General features: G+C 45.2%; 2 protein-coding genes across 2 annotated transcripts; one reads left to right on the plus strand and one right to left on the minus strand.

The window, feature by feature from the left end:
* Positions 1-921: 921 nt before the first annotated feature.
* Positions 922-18,140, plus strand: slc10a1 (solute carrier family 10 member 1). Its single transcript, XM_046291058.1, has 8 exons — positions 922-1,096; positions 6,567-6,792; positions 6,964-7,050; positions 8,408-8,520; positions 13,957-14,161; positions 14,542-14,726; positions 14,891-15,093; positions 17,697-18,140. The coding sequence occupies exons 2-8, from the start codon at positions 6,589-6,591 to the stop codon at positions 17,750-17,752; spliced, it is 1,053 nt and encodes a 350-aa protein (XP_046147014.1). The 5' UTR covers positions 922-1,096; positions 6,567-6,588; the 3' UTR covers positions 17,753-18,140.
* LOC123991492 (uncharacterized PPE family protein PPE24-like) lies at positions 1,192-2,987 on the minus strand. Its single transcript, XM_046293108.1, has 3 exons — positions 2,849-2,987; positions 1,949-2,776; positions 1,192-1,862 (listed from the first exon to the last, which is right to left on the minus strand). Exons 1-3 carry the CDS (start codon positions 2,985-2,987, stop codon positions 1,192-1,194), a joined length of 1,638 nt encoding a protein of 545 aa, XP_046149064.1.
* Positions 18,141-18,194: the final 54 nt, after the last annotated feature.

An 18,194-nucleotide genomic window follows, 5' to 3' on the forward strand; every position in this document is an offset into this window, starting at 1 on the left:
CAATACTACACTGCACTACAATACTAGACTACACCATACCACAATACTACACTGCACTACAATACTAGACTACACCATACCACAATACTACACTACAATACTACACTACAATACTACACTGCACTACAATACTAGACTACACCATACCACAATACTACACCACAATACTACACTACAATACTAGACTACACCATACCACAATACTACACTGCACTACAATACTAGACTACACCATACCACTATACCACACTACAATAGTAGCCTGCACCACAATACTACACTACAATACTACACTGCACTACAATACTAAACTAAACTACAATACTGCACCACAATACTACACTACAATACTACACTGCACTACAATACTAGACTATACCATACCACAATACTACACCACAATACTACACTACAATACTACACTGCACTACAATACTAAACTAAACTACAATACTGCACCACAATACTACACTACAATACTACACTGCACTACAATACTAGACTACACCATACCACAATACTACACCACAATACTACAGTGCACTACAATAATACATTACAATATAATACTACACAGCCCTATAATACTACACTACATACTACACTACGCTACAATATTGCACTAAAATACTAGACTACAATACTAAACTACAATACTAAACTGCACTACATACCACACTACACGACAACAATACTACGATAAGCTACAATACTACACTACACTACAATAGTACACTGTACTACAATATGTTTTCCATTTTAGGATTTATTAAACACACACACACACACATACACACACCTGACTCGCCCAGTGTGTGTGTGTATGTGTGTGTGTGTGAGAAAAATGATCTGATATCCATTGCAGGAGGGAGACAGCAGAGATAAGAGGAACAGGTGAGGGAAGGAGGACATCATACTCCCCGTCCAGAAGACCGCTGCACAGACAGATATTTATCACTCTCACTCTGGCAATAATTAGCCACATTAGAACAAGAATACACTTTAAAGGCTGTGGCCACGCAGAAGGACTTCATTGGCAACACAGAAACCACAGACAGGAAAGACAACAGACAGAATATCCACCTTCTCCTAAAAGGTAAGACAAGACCCTAAATATGGTCTTAATTGTTATAACGTTGTATTAGAATATTTAGTAGGACTTAGTAAGACGCAGTTAGACTCATAATTTCACTACATTTTCAGAGGAGAAATACAGTGTAGTGTGAAATGTGTGGTAAAGAGTCCCACTGTAAAGAGGCCCACTGTGAAGAGGCCCACTGTGAAGAGGCCCACTGTGAAGAGGCCCACTGTGAAGAGGCCCACTGTGAAGGGGCCCACTGTGAAGAGGCCCACTGTGAAGAGGCCCACTGTGAAGGGACCCACTGTGAAGGGGCCCACTGTGAAGGGGCCCACTGTGAAGAGGCCCACTGTGAAGAGGCCCACTGTGAAGGGACCCACTGTGAAGGGGCCCACTGTAAAGAGGCCCACTGTGAAGGGACCCACTGTAAAGAGGCCCACTGTGAAGGGACCCACCGTGAAGAGGCCCACTGTGAAGGGACCCACTGTGAAGGGACCCACTGTGAAGGGACCCACTGTGAAGGGACCCACCGTGAAGAGGCCCACTGTGAAGGGGCCCACTGTGAAGGGGCCCACTGTGAAGAGGCCCACTGTGAAGGGACCCACTGTGAAGGGACCCACTGTGAAGGGGCCCACTGTGAAGGGAACCACTGTGAAGGGACCCACTGTGAAGGGGCCCACTGTGAAGGGGCCCACTGTGAAGAGGCCCACTGTGAAGGGACCCACCGTGAAGGGACCCACCGTAAAGAGGCCCACTGTGAAGGGGCCCACTGTGAAGAGGCCCACTGTGAAGAGGCCCACCGTGAAGAGGCCCACCGTGAAGAGGCCCACCGTGAAGGGGCCCACCGTGAAGGGACCACTGTGAAGGGGCCCACTGTGAAGAGGCCCACTGTGAAGAGGCCCACTGTGAAGAGGCCCACTGTGAAGGGACCCACTGTGAAGGGACCCACTGTGAAGGGACCCACTGTGAAGGGGCCCACTGTGAAGGGGCCCACCGTGAAGGGACCCACCGTGAAGGGACCCACCGTGAAGGGACCCACCGTGAAGAGGCCCACCGTGAAGAGGCCCACCGTGAAGGGGCCCACCGTGAAGGGGCCCACCGTGAAGAGGCCCACCGTGAAGAGGCCCACCGTGAAGAGGCCCACCGTGAAGGGACCCACCGTGAAGAGGCCCACCGTGAAGGGGCCCACAGTGTAGGGGCCCACTGTGTAGGGGCCCACTGTGTAGGGGCCCACTGTGAAGGGGCCCACTGTGAAGGGGCCCACTGTGTAGGGGCCCACTGTGTAGGGGCCCACTGTGTAGGGGCCCACTGTGAAGGGGCCCACTGTAAAGGGGCCCACTGTGAAGAGGGCCACTGTGAAGAGGCCCACTGTGAAGGGGCCCACTGTGAAGGGGCCCACTGTGAAGAGGCCCACTGTGAAGAGGCCCACTGTGAAGAGGCCCACTGTGAAGGGGCCCACTGTGAAGGGGCCCACTGTGAAGGGGCCCACTGTAAAGGGGCCCACTGTGAAGAGGCCCACTGTGAAGAGGCCCACTGTGAAGGGGCCCACTGTGAAGGGGCCCACTGTGAAGGGGCCCACTGTAAAGGGGCCCACTGTGAAGAGGCCCACTGTGAAGGGGCCCACTGTGAAGGGGCCCACTGTGAAGGGACCCACTGTGAAGGGGCCCACTGTGAAGGGACCCACTGTGAAGGGGCCCACTGTGAAGAGGACCACCGTGAAGAGGCCCACCGTGAAGAGGCCCACCGTGAAGAGGCCCACCGTGATGAGGCCCACCGTGAAGAGGCCCACTGTGAAGGGGCCCACTGTGAAGGGGCCCACTGTGAAGGGGCCCACTGTGAAGAGGCCCACTGTGAAGAGGCCCACTGTGAAGGGGCCCACTGTGAAGAGGACCACTGTGAAGAGGACCATTCATGACAGTGTCCTATTCTCACTTTAACACAGCTAAAATGAGGTTTGATATCTGGAGGGATGATCAATTACCATGACCATACGCCATGACCATACGCCATGACCATACACCATGACCATACACCATGACCATACACCATGACCATACACCATGACCATACACCATGACCATACACCATGACCATACACCATGACCATACACCATGACCATACACCATGACCATAGACCATGACCATACACCATGACCATACACCATGACCATACACCATGACCATACACCATGACCATACGCCATGACCATACACCATGACCATACACCATGACCATACACCATGACCATACACCATGACCATACACCATGACCATACACCATGACCATAGACCATGACCATACACCATGACCATACACCATGACCATACACCATGACCATACACCATGACCATACACCATGACCATACACCATGACCATACACCATGACCATACACCATGACCATACGCCATGACCATACACCATGACCATAGACCATACACCATGACCATAGACCATACACCATGACCATACACCATGACCATACACCATGACCATACACCATGACCATACACCATGACCATACACCATGACCATACACCATGACCATACACCATGACCATACACCATGACCATACACCATGACCATACGCCATGACCATACGCCATGACCATACGCCATGACCATACGCCATGACCATATACCATGACCATACACCATGACCATACACCATGACCATACACCATGACCATAGACCATATACCATGACCATACACCATGACCATACACCATGACCATATACCATGACCATACACCATGACCATAGACCATATACCATGACCATACACCATGACCATACACCATGACCATAGACCATATACCATGACCATACACCATGACCATATACCATGACCATACACCATGACCATACGCCATATACCATGACCATATACCATGACCATATACCATGACCATACACCATGACCATACGCCATATACCATGACCATATACCATGACCATATACCATGACCATACACCATGACCATACGCCATATACCATGACCATATACCATGACCATACACCATGACCATACGCCATATACCATGACCATATACCATGACCATACACCATGACCATAGACCATATACCATGACCATACACCATGACCATACACCATGACCATAGACCATGACCATAGACCATATACCATGACCATACACCATATACCATGACCATACACCATGACCATAGACCATATACCATGACCATACACCATATACCATGACCATACACCATGACCATATACCATGACCATATACCATGACCATACACCATGACCATAGACCATATACCATGACCATACACCATATACCATGACCATACACCATGACCATATACCATGACCATACACCATGACCATACACCATGACCATACACCATGACCATAGACCATATACCATGACCATAGACCATATACCATGACCATACACCATATACCATGACCATATACCATGACCATATACCATGACCATATACCATGACCATATACCATGACCATATACCATGACCATACACCATGACCATACACCATGACCATAGACCATATACCATGACCATACACCATGACCATACACCATGACCATAGACCATATACCATGACCATACACCATGACCATATACCATGACCATACACCATGACCATACGCCATATACCATGACCATACACCATGACCATAGACCATATACCATGACCATACACCATGACCATATACCATGACCATACACCATGACCATACACCATGACCATATACCTGCCAACTGTTCCCTTTGTAAAGAATCGTTCTAAAGCATCCAAGAGCTGATGACTTTTTATCACTCGAACACACCTGCACAAGACCATATACCATGGCCATATACCATATACCACCTGCACAAGACCATATACCATGGCCATATACCATATACCACCTGCACAAGACCATATACCATGACCATATACCATATACCACCTGCACAAGACCATATACCATGACCATATACCATATACCACCTGCACAAGACCATATACCATGACCATATACCATATACCACCTGCACAAGACCATATACCATGACCATATACCATATACCACCTGCACAAGACCATATACCATGACCATATACCATATACCACCTGCACAAGACCATATACCATGGCCATATACCATATACCACCTGCACAAGACCATATACCATGACCATATACCATATACCACCTGCACAAGACCATATACCATGACCATATACCATATACCACCTGCACAAGACCATATACCATGACCATATACCATATACCACCTGCACAAGACCATATACCATGACCATATACCATATACCACCTGCACAAGACCATATACCATGACCATATACCATATACCACCTGCACAAGACCATATACCATGACCATATACCATATACCACCTGCACAAGACCATATACCATGACCATATACCATATACCACCTGCACAAGACCATATACCATGACCATATACCATATACCACCTGCACAAGACCATATACCATGACCATATACCATTACCACCTGCACAAGACTTTGGCACAAGTTGTGTGTGTGCGCTACCCTTTTAAAGTTTCCCATAGTATTGAAATGGAAATTCTAAGAGTTTCCATGACTAAGAATTCAAAATCGTTATGGACTGGTATCAATAAGAGGTAGAAGAGTTGTTCTAGGTAGTTATTGTGTGTTTAAACAGTATGTGAACACAGGCAGTAGGCAGCAATACTAAGCCTCACTCACAGAAGTGGAAGTGGAGGATGTGGTAGAGAGATATGTAGAGAGTGGGGAGATGAGATGAGCAGCTCGGGGTCGAAGCCGAAGAAGTGTAATGTTGGAAGGTGCTGTGAGGTGGGAAAGAAAAGGCAGCACTGCCTCTGTAGGTTACAAAGGTTGAGATGAAAGACACGCAACTGACTGCAACACTCATGCAGAAGCAACAAACAGCATTCATTAAACTAAACATGCAATGGTTAGCTTAGAGATCATATGTGAGTATTAAACTGCTGTAAATATCTTATTTCATCTTGGAAAGACAGACATAAGATCATATTATCTTTTCTCATGATTTCAGCGAGTCAACAGCTATTCACTAGTGTAAGTAGGCATTGACTTCCAGTCAATAGTATTTAAGGACTAAAGGACTTGGAGTTGAAAGAGTTCTGCTACAGGATTTACCAGACCGTTTAAAACTAATATGTTATTAGTAAAAATGCTAATTAAAGCAATATGTTTACTAGTGTCCACTACAATATCTCTCTCGCTCTGTCTCTGTCTCTCTGTCTCTCTCTGTCTCGCTCTCTCTCTCTTTCTCCGTCTCTCTCTCTCCGTCTCTCTCTCCGTCTCTCCCTCTTTCTCTCCCTTTCTCTCCCTCTCTCTCCGTCTGTCTCTCTCTCCCTCGCTCTCGCTCTCGCTCTCGCGCTCTCGCTCTCGCTCTCGCTCTCTCCCTCTCTCTCTCTCTCCCACTCCCTCTCTCCCTTTCTCTCAAAGGCTCCGACCAGAGACGATACAAATGGAAGATCCCATTGACACCGCCATGGCAGTGTTCTCTGATCAGTACCTGTCGTCCAATGACAGTTTACTATTCAACATCACTCCAACCCATTTCCCCCGCCTGCCACCCATAATAGACCAGACCATCAGCATCACCACCATAGTGATCCTCTTCATTACCATGGTTTCACTGGGCTGTACCATGGAGGTGCCCAAGATCAAGGTCCTGATGCTGATCATCTCTAGTTTCTGGATGTTTCAGACTTTTTGGAGTTATCGTTCTTCCTGTTATGTGATGTTTTTTGTTGTTGTGATTAAATACGTTTTAGGGTTTGTGAAATATATACAAATAAAATGTTATATTCATAATATTAATGTTTATTATTCTCTAAAGGCCCACATCCTGAAACCTAAAGGAGTAGCCATCGCAGTGGTGGCCCAGTTTGGAGTAATGCCCCTCACTGCCTTCTCATTGGCTAAGGTTAGTGTCTCTCTTTGGCTAAGGTTAGTGTCTCTCTTTGGCTAAGGTTAGTATCTCTCTTTGGCTAAGGTTAGTATCTCTCTTTGGCTAAGGTTAGTATCTCTCTTTGGCTAAGGTTAGTATCTCTCTTTGGCTAAGGTTAGTATCTCTCATTGGCTAAGGTTAGTATCTCTCATTGGCTAAGGTTAGTATCTCTCATTGGCTAAGGTTAGTATCTCTCATTGGCTAAGGTTAGTATCTCTCATTGGCTAAGGTTAGTATCTCTCATTGGCTAAGGTTAGTATCTCTCATTGGCTAAGGTTAGTATCTCTCATTGGCTAAGGTTAGTATCTCTCATTGGCTAAGGTTAGTATCTCTCATTGGCTAAGGTTAGTATCTCTCATTGGCTAAGGTTAGTATCTCTCATTGGCTAAGGTTAGTATCTCTCATTGGCTAAGGTTAGTATCTCTCATTGGCTAAGGTTAGTATCTCTCATTGGCTAAGGTTAGTATCTCTCATTGGCTAAGGTTAGTATCTCTCATTGGCTAAGGTTAGTATCTCTCATTGGCTAAGGTTAGTATCTCCCATAGGCTAAGGTTAGTATCTCTCATTGGCTAAGGTTAGTATCTCTCATTGGCTAAGGTTAGTATCTCTCATTGGCTAAGGTTAGTATCTCTCATTGGCTAAGGTTAGTATCTCTCTTTGGCTAAGGTTAGTATCTCTCTTTGGCTAAGGTTAGTATCTCTCTTTGGCTAAGGTTAGTATCTCTCATTGGCTAAGGTTAGTATCTCTCATTGGCTAAGGTTAGTATCTCTCATTGGCTAAGGTTAGTATCTCTCATTGGCTAAGGTTAGTATCTCTCATTGGCTAAGGTTAGTATCTCTCATTGGCTAAGGTTAGTATCTCTCATTGGCTAAGGTTAGTATCTCTCATTGGCTAAGGTTAGTATCTCTCATTGGCTAAGGTTAGTATCTCTCATTGGCTAAGGTTAGTATCTCTCATTGGCTAAGGTTAGTATCTCTCATTGGCTAAGGTTAGTATCTCTCATTGGCTAAGGTTAGTATCTCTCATTGGCTAAGGTTAGTATCTCTCATTGGCTAAGGTTAGTATCTCTCATTGGTTAAGGTTAGTATCTCTCATTGGCTAAGGTTAGTATCTCTCATTGGCTAAGGTTAGTATCTCTCATTGGTTAAGGTTAGTATCTCTCATTGGCTAAGGTTAGTATCTCTCATTGGCTAAGGTTAGTATTTCCATAGCTGTCTTGGCATTGTTGTCTTGGCGAACCAGTCTGGTTCCCAGGCCTTCAGGAATGGCAGGACAGGACCATGCTAAGCTGTTCAGTGTAGTCTCAGGTGTACGTACTGTCCTGTGTCTTCAGGTGTTACAGCTGGGGCCGGTAGAGGCTGTAGTGGTGCTGATCTGTGGATGCTGCCCAGGGGGAAGCCTCTCCAATATATTGGCCCTGTCTATGAAGGGAGACATGAACCTAAGGTACATATACAGCCCTACTTTTATCTATTCAGACCCTACTTCCATCTATCCAGACCCTACTTCCATCTATCCAGACCCTACTTCCATCTATTCAGACCCTACTTCCATCTATCCAGACCCTACTTCCATCTATCCAGACCCTACTTCCATCTATCCAGACCCTACTTCCATCTATCCAGACCCTACTTCCATCTATCCAGAACCTACTTCCATCTATCCAGACCCTACTTCCATCTATCCAGACCCTACTGTCATCTATCCAGACCCTACTTCCATCTATCCAGACCCTACTGTCATCTATCCAGACCCTACTTCCATCTATCCAGACCCTACTTCCATCTATCCAGACCCTACTTCCATCTATCCAGACCCTACTTCCATCTATCCAGACCCTACTGTCATCTATCCAGACCCTACTTCCATCTATCCAGACCCTACTTCCATCTATCCAGACCCTACTTCCATCTATCCATCTATCCAGACCCTATCTATCCAGTCATCTATCCAGACCCTACTTCCATCTATCCAGACCCTACTTCCATCTATCCAGACCCTACTTCCATCTATCCAGACCCTACTTCCATCTATCCAGACCCTACTTCCATCTATCCAGACCCTACTTCCATCTATCCAGACCCTACTTCCATCTATTCAGACCCTACTTCCATCTATCCAGACCCTACTTCCATCTATTCCAGACCCTACTTCCATCTATCCAGACCCTACTTCCATCTATTCAGACCCTACTTCCATCTATTCAGACCCTACTTCCATCTATCCAGACCCTACTTCCATCTATCCAGACCCTACTTTCATTTATTCAGACCCTACTTCCATCTATCCAGACCCTACTTCCATCTATCCAGACCCTACTTCCATCTATCCAGACCCTACTTCCATCTATCCAGACCCTACTTCCATCTATCCAGACCCTACTTTCATTTATTCAGACCCTACTTCCATCTATCCAGACCCTACTTCCATCTATTCAGACCCTACTTCCATCTATTCTCATTATAAAATGTCTTAAATAAGCTTGAGAGGAATCTTATTGTTTCCAGGTGGGTCTCGAGACAATGCTTCTTTAATCGTTATGTGGATTTCCTCGGGTGAAATAAAGGGTTAATGACCTGACGGCTAAACCTAAAAGGTGGGATGGATGCGGTGTGTGTCTGGTGTTATATACTATTTAAGGTGGGATGGATGCAGTGTGTGTCTGGTGTTATATACTATTTAAGGTGGGATGGATGCAGTGTGTGTCTGGTGTTATATACTATTTAAGGTGGGATGGATGCAGTGTGTGTCTGGTGTTATATACTATTTAAGGTGGGATGGATGCGGTGTGTGTCTGGTGTTATATACTATTTAAGGTGGGATGGATGCGGTGTGTGTCTGGTGTTATATACTATTTAAGGTGGGATGGATGCAGTGTGTGTCTGGTGTTATATACTATTTAAGGTGGGATGGATGCAGTGTGTGTCTGGTGTTATATACTATTTAAGGTGGGATGGATGCGGTGTGTGTCTGGTGTTATATACTATTTAAGGTGGGATGGATGCAGTGTGTGTCTGGTGTTATATACTATTTAAGGTGGGATGGATGCGGTGTGTGTCTGGTGTTATATACTATTTAAGGTGGGATGGATGCGGTGTGTGTCTGGTGTTATATACTATTTAAGGTGGGATGGATGCTATTTAAGGTGGGATGGATGCGGTGTGTGTCTGGTGTTATATACTATTTAAGGTGGGATGGATGTTATATACTATTTAAGGTGGGATGGTGTGTGTCTGGTGTTATATACTATTTAAGGTGGGATGGATGCAGTGTGTGTCTGGTGTTATATACTATTTAAGGTGGGATGGATGCGGTGTGTGTCTGGTGTTATATACTATTTAAGGTGGGATGGATGCGGTGTGTGTCTGGTGTTATATACTATTTAAGGTGGGATGGATGCGGTGTGTGTCTGGTGTTATATACTATTTAAGGTGGGATGGATGCGGTGTGTGTCTGGTGTTATATACTATTTAAGGTGGGATGGATGCGGTGTGTGTCTGGTGTTATATACTATTTAAGGTGGGATGGATGCGGTGTGTGTCTGGTGTTATATACTATTTAAGGTGGGATGGATGCGGTGTGTGTCTGGTGTTATATACTATTTAAGGTGGGATGGATGCGGTGTGTGTCTGGTGTTATATACTATTTAAGGTGGGATGGATGCAGTGTGTGTCTGGTGTTATATACTATTTAAGGTGGGATGGATGCGGTGTGTGTCTGGTGTTATATACTATTTAAGGTGGGATGGATGCGGTGTGTGTCTGGTGTTATATACTATTTAAGGTGGGATGGATGCGGTGTGTGTCTGGTGTTATATACTATTTAAGGTGGGGATGGATGGTGGGGTGTGTGTCTGGTGTTATATACTATTTAAGGTGGGATGGATGCGGTGTGTGTCTGGTGTTATATACTATTTAAGGTGGGATGGATGCGGTGTGTGTCTGGTGTTATATACTATTTAAGGTGGGATGGATGCGGTGTGTGTCTGTGTGTTATATACTATTTAAGGTGGGATGGATGCGGTGTGTGTCTGGTGTTATATACTATTTAAGGTGGGATGGATGCGGTGTGTGTCTGGTGTTATATACTATTTAAGGTGGGATGGATGTGTGTGTCTGGTGTTATATACTATTTAAGGTGGGATGGATGTGTGTCTGGTGTTATATACTATTTAAGGTGGGATGGATGCGGTGTGTGTCTGGTGTTATATACTATTTAAGGTGGGATGGATGCGGTGTGTGTCTGGTGTTATATACTATTTAAGGTGGGATGGATGCGGTGTGTGTCTGGTGTTATACTATTTAAGGTGGGATGGATGCGGTGTGTGTCTGGTGTTATATACTATTTAAGGTAGGATGGATGCGGTGTGTGTCTGGTGTTATATACTATTTAAGGTGGGATGGATGCGGTGTGTGTCTGGTGTTATATACTATTTATATGATAATAGGTTTATGATCGGGTCAGTGGTATGCAGGTCATTCAACTCTGTGGTGCTAATGGGGAAAGATACAGTATGTACATTTGTCAGTGCGTAAAAGGCAGAATTATCATTGAGGCTCTGCTGAAACGGAGCTCTTTGTCAATGCAATGGCATTTACGTTGCTGTTGAGTTCGATGACCTCGTACTGCCGTTGGCTACCAAATGAAGTGCTTTGTTAATGCATTGGCAATCGCCTTATTATAATAATATAATATATGCCATTTATTATTAGCTAAGAGTTGAATAACCTTGATGTTATCGTGTTCTGCTATGTACCGGAATTCCCCAATAATAACCAACCACCTCCTGTCCTGTCCTGACTTATTGCTCAGACTGGCTTGGTTACAGTACATTAGTGCCATGGTTATCATGGTAGTCACCCCATTAGTGCAGAGTTGAATGCCCTGAAATACACCAACCCAGATCATAAAAACTATGATCATATTAATCAATATCAGGAAGACACACCTCTTTCTCTGACATCTGACCCTCTGTGTTTTAGTTTGAAACGGCACGTCACTGACCCCTTTTCATTGCCACTTACAACTCGACCAATACCATGACATAATTACCATAGATATTAATCAATATCTTCACCCTCCCCATTCCACGGTTTCTGCTACTTGTAACCGCCAGGTCAGTCATTCCCTGCTTTAGATTCACACCGTGTCTGGATTAGCGCCATCAAGATGAAGCAACATCCAACAGGTTGATTGATGAAGCATGTTCTTCGTGGTGTTACACATTATCTGACAGGAAGTACCCTCTCTCTTTCTCTGTCTGACCCTCTGTGTCTTATCTGACAGGAAGTACCCTCTCTCTTTCTCTGTCTGACCCTCTGTGTCTTATCTGACAGGAAGTACCCTCTCTCTTTCTCTGTCTGACCCTCTGTGTCTTATCTGACAGGAAGAACCCTCTCTCTTTCTCTGTCTGACCCTCTGTGTCTTATCTGACAGGAAGTACACTCTCTCTTTCTCTGTCTGACCCTCTGTGTCATATCTGACAGGAAGTACACTCTCTCTTTCTCTGTCTGACCTCTGTGTCTTATCTGACAGGAAACACTCTCTCTTTCTCTGTCTGACCCTCTGTGTCTTACCTGACAGGAAATACCCTCTCTTTCTCTGTCTGACCCTCTGTGTCTTATCTGACAGGAAGTACCCTCTCTCTTTCTCTGTCTGACCCTCTGTGTCTTATCTGACAGGAAGTACCCTCTCTCTTTCTCTGTCTGACACTCTGTGTCTTATCTGACAGGAAGTACACTCTCTCTTTCTCTGTCTGACCCTCTGTGTCTTATCTGACAGGAAGTACCCTCTCTCTTTCTCTGTCTGACCCTCTGTGTCTTATCTGACAGGAAGTACCCTCTCTCTTTCTCTGTCTGACCCTCTGTGTCTTATCTGACAGGAAGTACCCTCTCTCTTTCTCTGTCTGACCCTCTGTGTCTTATCTGACAGGAAGTACACTCTCTCTTTCTCTGTCTGACCCTCTGTGTCTTATCTGACAGGAAGTACACTCTCTATTTCTCTGTCTGACCCTCTGTGTCTTATCTGACAGGAAGTACACTCTCTCTTTCTCTGTCTGACTCTCTGTGTCTTAACTGACAGGAAGTACCTCTCTCTTTCTCTGTCTGACCCTCTGTGTCTTATCTGACAGGAAGTACCCTCTCTCTTTCCCTCTTTCTCTCTAACTAGCACAGTCATTTAACCCTAACTAGCAGTTATTAAGCCCTAACTAGCACTGTTATTTAACCCTAACTAGCACTGTTATTTAACCCTAACTAGCACTGTTATTTAACCCTAACTAGCATAGTAATTTAACCCTAACTAGCAGTCATTTAACCCTACCTAGCAGTTATTAAACCCTAACTAGCACAGTCACCTCTCTCTCTCTCTCTGTCTCTCTCCCTCTCTCTCCTTCTTTCTCTCCTTCTGTCTCTCTCCCTCTGTCTCTCTCCCTCTGTCTCTCTCCCTCCGTCTCTCTCTGTCTCTCCCTCTGTCTCTCTCCGTCTCTCCCTCTGTCTCTCTCCGTCTCTCCCTCTGTCTCTCTCCCTCTGTCTCTCTCCCTCTGTCTCTCTCCCTCCGTCTACCTCTGTCTCTCCCTCTGTCTCTCTCCCTCTGTCTCTCTCCTTCTGTCTCTCTCCGTCTCTCCCTCTGTCTCTCTCCGTCTCTCCCTCTCTCTCTCTCCGTCTCTCCCTCTCTCTCTCTCCCTCTGTCTCTCTCCCTCTGTCTCTCTCCCTCTGTCTCTCTCCCTCTGCCTCTCCCTCTGTCTCTCTCCCTCTCTCTCGTTCCTCTCCCTCTGTCTCTCCCTCTCTCTCCATCCATCCTTCTCCCTCTGTCTCTCCCTCTCCCTCTGTCTCTCCCTCTCTCCATCCCTCCTTCTCCCTCTGTCTCTCCCTCTCTCCCCAGTATTGTGATGACTACCTGCTCTACAGTTCTAGCCCTGGGTATGATGCCACTGCTCCTCTACCTATACTGCCAGGGCTTCTCCAACCTGGAGAGTGCTGTTCCCTACGCTGGCATCACTCTGGCCCTGGTCATGACTCTGTTCCCCTGCGGCATCGGCATCCTCATCAATTACTACAGGCCACAGTACTCCAAGACTATAACTAAGGTAGAGTACAGTACACAGTACTACAGAACATCACTAAGGTAGAGTACAGTACACAGTACTACAGAACATCACTAAGGTAGAGTACAGTACACAGTACTACAGAACATCACTTAGGTAGAGTACAGTACCCAGTACTACAGAACATCACTTAGGTAGAGTACAGTACACATTATACTTCAGTGCTTGAAGACCATCATTATGGCATGGTGCACACAGGTAATTCAATCGAGGCCTGGGTCAAATACCTGAGTCAAACTGCGCTTAACTCTGAGTAATCCCAAAAAGTGCAAATTCCAAGTTAAACCAAGTGCACCCAAAAGGCCAATTTCAGGAGAGTATATATATATATATTTTATTTTCCCTCTCTCTCCTCCGTCCAGGTCGGCCTGTCCCTCCTGTTGATGGCCACGGTGGTGATTGGCCTGTTGGCCGGCATGACCATAGGAGGGATGGATTTGACGCTGACCCTCCTGTCCCCTCCGCTCATGACCACCGCTGCCCTCATGCCCCTCATTGGCTACACCTTCGGATACGTCCTGTCATACCTCTTCAAACTCAACGGATCGTAAGTCATGGTGACGATAGTGTTGATAAGGATTGTTTTCTCTTTAGTAAAAAAAAAAAACACTTTAAAAATAAGAGAAAAAAACATTTCCATTCCAGCTATTAACTCCATGTCAATCAATCTGTTCAAGTTGTCCTTATTTGGACTTCCTTCCCGTTCCTCAGGGGGCGGAGGACCATCTCCATGGAGACAGGCTGTCAGAACATCCAGCTGTGTTCCACCATTTTGAAGGTGGCATTCCCTCCCGATGTGATTGGTCCCCTCTACCTATTCCCTATGATCTACATAGTGTTTCAGGTGGGAGAGGCCTTACTGCTCATTGTGCTGTTCAGGGTTCACCGGAGGTTCTTCAAAACACCGGAGACAGGTAGGCTCGACTGACCCTGTTCGTGAGTGATACAGTTACTGTGGGAGCAAATGGTACATATAGGACAGATATAATATTATAGAGCAAAGATGTACATCAGACCACAGGAGAAGAGAGAGACACATAGTCAGACATACCAAAGAACACACCAAGCTAAACAGAAAGTATGAAGGACAAAAGACATAAGGCCCATAAAATAAGATGATGAAGGAATGTTAGAGACACATAGTCTACTAGTCCTAATAAGGACATACATACCAAAGAGCACACCAAGCTAAACATAAGTGGCCCATAGGATAGACGGGCATATATTATTTTCAGGACATGAAGAGGTCCTGTCACCATTATAACTTGACTGAAAGCAGATATGGGCGTTTATGGGGCGTAAACAAGCAGGAAGCTCAGATTGAAGGAGAATGGTGGCAGATGGACTGAGGGGGTCCTTCTGTAGCTCAGTTGGTAGAGCATGGCGCTTGTAACGCCAGGGTAGTGGGTTCGATTCCCGGGACCACCCATACGTAGAATGTATGCACACATGACTGTAAGTCGCTTTGGATAAAAGCGTCTGCTAAATGGCATATATTATTATTATTATTATTATATATTGTGTGTGTATAAATACAGAGCCAGAGCTCAGGGGAGGGAGTTGGTCCGCAGACCATCTAGGCTTCTGATATTATTGAATTCACAAGTTCTTGAAAGTGTTATATTTGTAAGATGATTTTCCACCACATTACAAGCACCTAGTCGGAGACCCAGATATCAGGTCACTGGAGGTTCACACCTCAACTAGGTTACCCTTGTCTATCACTGTTTTGTAAAATACTAAATTGATCCAAGATCAGCACTCCAACTCAGACTTTAATACAGGCCCAGTCTCCTACTCAGACTTTAATACAGGCCCAGTCTCCTACTCAGACTTTAATACAGGCCCAGTCTCCAACTCAGACTTTAATACAGGCCCAGTCTCCTACTCAGACTTTAATACAGGCCCAGTCTCCTACTCAGACTTTAATACAGGCCCAGTCTCCTACTCAGACTTTAATACAGGCCCAGTCTCCTACTCAGACTTTAATACAGGCCCAGTCTCCTACTCAGACTTTAATACAGGCCCAGTCTCCTACTCAGACTTTAATACAGGCCCAGTCTCCTACTCAGACTTTAATACAGGCCCAGTCTCAGGCCTAGTCTCCTCAGACTTTAATACAGGCCCAGTCTCCTACTCAGACTTTAATACAGGCCCAGTCTCCTACTCAGACTTTAATACAGGCCCAGTCTCCTACTCAGACTTTAATACAGGCCCAGTCTCCTACTCAGACTTTAATACAGGCCCAGTCTCCTACTCAGACTTTAATACAGGCCCAGTCTCCTACTCAGACTTTAATACAGGCCCAGTCTCCTACTCAGACTTTAATACAGGCCCAGTCTCCTACTCAGACTTTAATACAGGCCCAGTCTCCAACTCAGACTTTAATACAGGCCCAGTCTCCAACTCAGACTTTAATACAGGCCCAGTCTCCTACTCAGACTTTAATACAGGCCCAGTCTCCTACTCAGACTTTAATACAGGCCCAGTCTCCTACTCAGACTTTAATACAGGCCCAGTCTCCTACTCAGACTTTAATACAGGCCCAGTCTCCTACTCAGACTTTAATACAGGCCCAGTCTCCTACTCAGACTTTAATACAGGCCCAGTCTCCTACTCAGACTTTAATACAGGCCCAGTCTCCTACTCAGACTTTAATACAGGCCCAGTCTCCTACTCAGACTTTAATACAGGCCCAGTCTCCTACTCAGACTTTAATACAGGCCCAGTCTCCTACTCAGACTTTAATACAGGCCCAGTCTCCTACTCAGAATTTAATACAGGCCCAGTCTCCTACTCAGACTTTAATACAGGCCCAGTCTCCTACTCAGACTTTAATACAGGCCCAGTCTCCTACGCAGAATTTAATACAGACCCAGTCTCCTACTCAGACTTTAATACAGACCCCAGTCTCCTACTCAGAATTTAATACAGGCCCAGTCTCCTACTCAGAATTTATGAATACAGACCCAGTCTCCTACTCAGAATTTATGAATACAGACCCCAGTCTCCTACTCAGAATTTAATACAGGCCCTAGTCTCCTACTCAGAATTTATGAATACAGACCCTGTCTCCTACTCAGAATTTATGAATACAGACCCAGTCTCCTACTCAGAATTTATGAATACAGACCCAGTCTCCTACTCAGAATTTAATACAGGCCCAGTCTCCTACTCAGAATTTAATACAGGCCCAGTCTCCTACTCAGAATTTAATACAGGCCCAGTCTCCTACTCAGAATTTATGAATACAGACCCAGTCTCCTACTCAGAATTTAATACAGGCCCAGTCTCCTACTCAGAATTTAATACAGGCCCAGTCTCCTACTCAGAATTTACTACAGGCCGTCTCCTACTCAGAATTTATGAATACAGACCCAATCTCCTACTCAAAGGTTAAAACCTATATTTGTCACCACAAGGGAAGATTGGATGACCCAGTTCAATGTTAGCGGTCCAAATTATGGTAATTTTGTCAAGACCGCTCTAACAACGCTCCTCTCTCTCCGTCACACAGAGAAGCAGGTGTACGATGCAGTGGATGGAAATCAGATTCACATCAGCTCAGTCTGAAATGGTGACCAAGGCTTCAGGCTCCCAAAGACCTGATTATCTACCAGATAACAATGAGGATTTAACACCCAGTAACTACACATACAATGATGCATGGCAGCAGGCGATTTGAAGGTGGAGTGATTGTAACTAATTGACTACACTGTATACAGGTGTAGAAGTGTATGTGGAATTAACCGAAGAGAGAAACCTATGTACTGTCTAAACTACATGAGTACTTCTGATCAAGACAAGGTAGTGTCAATGTTTGGACCAGCTATTGAAAACAGTCGTGACATTTTATTACTGCTAGTATTTAATTACATATGGTTTTAAGCTCATACTAAAAGTGGCAAAATTGTCAAGTTAACAAGGTCTTTTGATGCTTTATATAAAACATTTGATTGGTCATCTGCTTTTGGAGTCATTTTTTTATTAAATACCAATAACTTTCATATCAAAC

The sequence above is a fragment of the Oncorhynchus gorbuscha genome, linkage group LG12 (assembly GCF_021184085.1).
Source record: "Oncorhynchus gorbuscha isolate QuinsamMale2020 ecotype Even-year linkage group LG12, OgorEven_v1.0, whole genome shotgun sequence".
NCBI lineage: Eukaryota > Metazoa > Chordata > Actinopteri > Salmoniformes > Salmonidae > Oncorhynchus > Oncorhynchus gorbuscha.